Source organism: Penaeus japonicus, unplaced genomic scaffold (genome assembly GCF_977035675.1).
Source record: "Penaeus japonicus unplaced genomic scaffold, GWHDUDI00000001_assembly GWHDUDI00000015, whole genome shotgun sequence".
Lineage (NCBI taxonomy): Eukaryota > Metazoa > Arthropoda > Malacostraca > Decapoda > Penaeidae > Penaeus > Penaeus japonicus.
In genome coordinates this window covers 16,577,235-16,582,234 of record NW_028234417.1, presented here as the reverse complement: position 1 = coordinate 16,582,234, position 5,000 = coordinate 16,577,235, and the positions used below count along the sequence as shown (strand labels likewise).

General features: G+C 35.6%; 1 protein-coding gene across 2 annotated transcripts in view; it reads left to right on the top strand.

The window, feature by feature from the left end:
• Positions 1-5,000, top strand: part of LOC122256470 (lymphoid-specific helicase) — a 12,053-nt gene that overhangs the window by 6,004 nt on the left and 1,049 nt on the right. For both annotated transcript variants that reach the window (XM_086544646.1, XM_043021194.2), the window contains 13 exons: positions 26-153; positions 513-644; positions 793-975; positions 1,089-1,214; positions 1,383-1,483; positions 2,071-2,299; positions 2,403-2,561; positions 2,909-3,069; positions 3,276-3,399; positions 3,659-3,816; positions 4,001-4,169; positions 4,354-4,636; positions 4,810-5,000. The exon at positions 4,810-5,000 is cut by the window's right edge and continues 1,049 nt beyond it. In XM_086544646.1, coding sequence (XP_086400772.1) covers positions 26-153; positions 513-644; positions 793-975; positions 1,089-1,214; positions 1,383-1,483; positions 2,071-2,299; positions 2,403-2,561; positions 2,909-3,069; positions 3,276-3,399; positions 3,659-3,816; positions 4,001-4,169; positions 4,354-4,636; positions 4,810-4,940 — 2,084 coding nt within the window. In that variant the 3' untranslated portion in view covers positions 4,941-5,000. The remainder of the gene's footprint in view (positions 1-25; positions 154-512; positions 645-792; positions 976-1,088; positions 1,215-1,382; positions 1,484-2,070; positions 2,300-2,402; positions 2,562-2,908; positions 3,070-3,275; positions 3,400-3,658; positions 3,817-4,000; positions 4,170-4,353; positions 4,637-4,809) is intronic.

The window sequence follows — 5,000 nt, the reverse complement described above, 5'->3', positions numbered from 1 at the left end:
TTGATAACCTGGTAATTGTCAACAGAGAGCTCTCAGGAATCGGAGAAAAGTGATTCAAGTAGAGGGCGCAAACGCAAGAACAATTCCGGTGCACCAGCTGCCAAAAGAGTCAAGGATGGAAAGTATAAGATTCAAGATGTCATTGATAAAGAGGTGAGTTGTTTTGCTTGGCTGATTTGTATCTCTATTCTGATGTTAAATTGTCTCTTTTGGAATTTACCTTTGTGGTGTATAATTATACTTCTATTTTTTATTATCATAATTTATTATATATTATTTATTACATATAATTATCATTCATTTTTTATTATTCATTATGTACTATTATATATGTATTTTTTTTCCTATTGGCTTGTCATCATTTTTCCTTTCATTTTCCTTCTTGCTGCTATCCTCTTTATTTTTCCATTTATTTTTCTTGCTGGTCTCTGTCTTTATATCTCATTTTATTGTTGCCATACTGATTGTTGAATATTATGCTTATTTGATTATTATTGTTGTTTTTTTAACAGACAGTGGAAGCAAAAGTTGAAGCAGGTGTGCATTCTGAGGAGGATGAGGTAGTAGAGAAGGTGGAGCAGCCCCGACTTTTCGAGAATGGAACTATGCGATCATATCAACTAGATGGATTTTCCTGGCTCAGGGTAAGTTCCCAATACTCACATTCTGTCATATTTTTTTATCTGATGTTTATCTGACATTGGAGTGTAGAAATATCAATTTATTATTTGTTCCTTTATAAGTTGATAAGGTTGCTATGAGAATAGAAGTATTAATTTTTATATCTTTCAGGTACTTTATGAAAATGGTGTCAATGGAATCTTGGGAGATGAAATGGGTCTTGGCAAGACCATCCAGTCCATTGCTCTTCTGTGCCATCTCATAGACAAGGGTGTCCAGGGTCCTTTCCTTGTGGTGGCACCTCTCTCTACACTGCCGAATTGGATGTCAGAATTTGAAAGATTTGCACCGAAGGTGAGCTTTTCAGTTAGCAATCTTCAAACTGTAATGAGGTTCTTAATCTTCAAATCTAATCAATTCCATCATTTTACATTTGATTGTTTAAAATAGTAAGTCCTATTTCACAGGTACCAACTGTATTATATCATGGGTCTGATGCTGTCAGGACTGAGAAAAGAAAGATGTTCCAGAAGTTGCTTACAGTTGAGGGATGTCCAACGCAAGTCTTTCCTGTGGTTATAACATCTTATGAGGTGAGGAAATGATAAGTGTGGTCTGTTAGAAATTGTCTGTCTAATTTATAGTTTATCTGCTGGAAAGTGTTTAACTACTGTATAGAAGGAGCACTTTAGTTTTTTTCAACATAGCCTTATGAAATCACTTGAAAAAAAAGAGTTTTTATTACACTGATTAATTTTCAGGTTGTGATCCGTGATACACGATTCCTTGGGAGGTATTACTGGCGCTACATATGCGTAGATGAAGGGCACAGAATAAAGAACCATAATTGCAGACTTACCAAGTAAGTTTCACTTTCAGTTGATGCATAGAATGGTTATTAACCCTCTCTGGACGGGTGGTACACTACTGTACCACTCATTCAAAAGCCCAGTGACCGGGCGGCACAATATGGTGCCAGCCATTTAATTGATTTAGGCCTAAGCGTTCGAAAGCCCCGGCATTGTGACATGCAGGGCTGGAATGCCCCCGTCGTGAGTGGGTTAATTAACTAAATTGATTTGGAATATTATTGGTACGTTTATAGTAGGAAATGGACTGCTGTTTAGTGTCAGGTATGCAGAAAAGATCCTTTAGTAGGGCCATACTTATTGAATTACATTTGGAGGCAATAGGTGAATTTTTGCACATTTTATTTCACCTGTTATTAAAGAAGACCAATCAGTTCAATACAACTTCAAGTTGTTAAACTGTTATGTGAATTCGTTCATGTATTATTGATAAATCTAAGATCAATCATTATGGTTACTAGTAATACTTTATGTGCTTGCACATTATTTATATATGTGTGTGTGTGCGTGCGTGCGTGTGTGCGTGCATAATAAATATCATATTTGTGTTTTAATTTTTGAAACTTTTTCCATTCTGCAGGTCACTGAACTCTTTCCCATCAGCAAATCGTCTCCTCCTAACAGGAACTCCCTTGCAAAATAATCTTGCAGAGCTCTGGTCCCTCTTAAATTTTCTCATGCCTGAGATCTTTGACTCCCTAGATGTCTTTGAATCTTGGTTTGATGTAACAGAAATGATGGAGGATGGCAGTGATGAGAAGATCATCCAGCAGGAGAGAGAGAAACAGGTTATAGGAACACTTCAAAAGGTATGTAAAAAGAGTTTCTCATATACCAGTCAAAAAATGTAAAATACATATCAATCCATAAGTCTATTGGGGTTGATTTTCATGGGGTTTGGATATTCAACAGATTCTCAGTCCCTTCTTCCTGCGACGTGTGAAAAAGGACATCAATCTCGAGATTCCACCCAAAAAGGAGCTACTTGTATACACACCCATGACCCCCCTGCAGCTGAAACTTTACGAGGCTACTCTTACAATGAACTATGCTGTTTTTGATAAGATGAAGGTAGGCCACTATTCCTCTTTTGGTGTTCTATTTTCTAACTTGTATTTTTCCTCTACTACCCATATTTACAAGACAGCCTTATCTTCACTGTACATATTACTGAATTGTGATAGAAATTCAATAGTAGTTCCTTTTTCTTCACAGAAACATTTTCATTGCTAGTTTCTGAACTTATAGAACGCCTATGTTCACTTTGCCTGTCTCTCACTTTTATTCTGTTTGCCATGTTTTTTTAAGAAAAAGAGTGTCCTTATTATCTACATTATGATTATTTAGAAGAATGTGATATGCTCTGTTTACATTTCATTTTATCAAATGATTGTAAATTTATTCAAATATATTTTCAGAAGGCAGAGGAAAAAGTAGAGTATGATGATAAGGGAAGACCAAAACGCAAATCCAAGAAGGACATTGACTATTCTGCGCTGCTGGATGAAAGTGAATCCCCAAAATCCCTCGACAGGTTTCTAGAAGCTGTGTCTAAGATGCAGGAAAAGCCAAATGATGAGTAGGTTTTTTATGGTATTCCATATTTTCCATTTAATCTTTCTATGATTTCTATATGAGCCTATGGTTCAGGCATTTATATCATGTTTATAGGGATGTAGTAATATAGATAGAAGAAAAAATAAGGGCTTTCAAATTCTACTTTTGAGAATATAGGGGAAAAACTATTTATTTTTGTATTTAAAATATTGATGGTTCCTTTAACAGAGCTACAGTGAAAAAGACATCAGCAACCAATATCAAGCTAACCAACAAGATGATGCAGTGTCGTAAGATAGTGAACCATCCATACCTTGTCAACTACCCTCTAACAAAAGATGGAGAGTATATGGTAAGAAATTTATACTCTTAAAGTTAACTCTTTGAATTAGGATTGCCATTATGATTATTTTGATTATTTTCTATACACACATAGTTGAATGAGTTTGATCATAGTTAACAAGAAAAGTTGGACCTCAATAATTTTTATGAAGAGTTGTGATTTTGTTTTATCCCCTAAACTGTTACCAATGAGAACAAGTTTGGGTAATTTATTTAAACTTGGTAGTCTTTAGAGGTTAGCATAATGAACACCAACCTCAACTAAACAGATTGATGAAGGGCTGCTAGAGTCCTGTGGAAAGCTACAGGTACTTGACCAACTGCTTGGAGAATTGCACAAGCGCAAACACCGTTTGCTCATTTTCTCCCAAATGACCATGATGCTTGATATCCTTGAGGATTACCTCTCCCTTAGACCCAAATACAAGTGAGTTAAATAAGCAAAAGGTATCTATGAATCCTTCTAAATTGAATAATAATTCAGTGAAGCTGAATAGGATCATGTATATAATTTTTTTTGACAGTAGTGGAATTTATAACACTCATCTTTTCATACAGGTTTTATACATTGCTTATTGTATAAATTCATTGTTTTCTCATTTCTTTTTTAGGTATAAACGCCTTGATGGCAGCAGATCATTAGATACTCGGCAGAATGACATCAAGGAATACAACAGTAAAGATTCGGACAGCTTCATCTTCCTGTTAAGCACAAGGGCTGGTGGTTTAGGTATTAATTTAGCCTCTGCTGATACAGTCATCATATACGACTCAGACTGGGTGAGCATTTGCTTTTTATGGTATCATATCGCTTTTTATGGTATCTTGTTTTTATTGAGATTTGTAATTTGGGTATGGCTGGAAAATTTATTCATGTTTTTATGATGGGACTATATTTATGACTGATCAACCTTGATGTTCTTATTCATAATTTTATCTTGTTATTATATTTACTTTTATGCAGAACCCACAAGCTGACCTGCAGGCACAGGATCGATGCCACAGAATTGGACAGACGCGACCAGTGCTGATCCTCCGGCTCATCACTGCATCCACCATTGATGAGAGGATTGTCGAACGTGCTGCCACCAAGCGCAAATTAGAGAAACTCATTATTCAGTCAGGAAAATTCAAAGCTTCGAAACAGAGTGACAGGTCGTTAGACAAAGTCATGGATTCAGATGAGCTTGTTACCCTCCTGAACCAGAGAGATCACGAGAGGATTCATAGCACAACCACAGGCAATGGTAAGGAAATAACAAGATAGTTCTCTTATTCATGTAGATATTTTCCATAAACCATTTGGATGTTTTCCTTGCATTTCTTTATCAAAACTATTATATGTTTAGCAGGAAGTACTGTTTTTTTTTTTCTTCCCCTTTGCATTTTTACTGTTTAACTTTTGATATTTCCATTTCAGTATTTACAAAGAAAGAGCTGAATCAGTTATTAGACAGAAGTGACCTGACCCACAAGAGCAAAGGAAAGGAGGTTCCTGAACAAAATTTAACTGGTGTCTTCAAAGTTATAAATGTTGGAGAAGATGAATAATCAGAAAAAAGTAGTGTGTGTGGAAAGATCTCGACATACTTTTTGCTTGTGATATTTCTG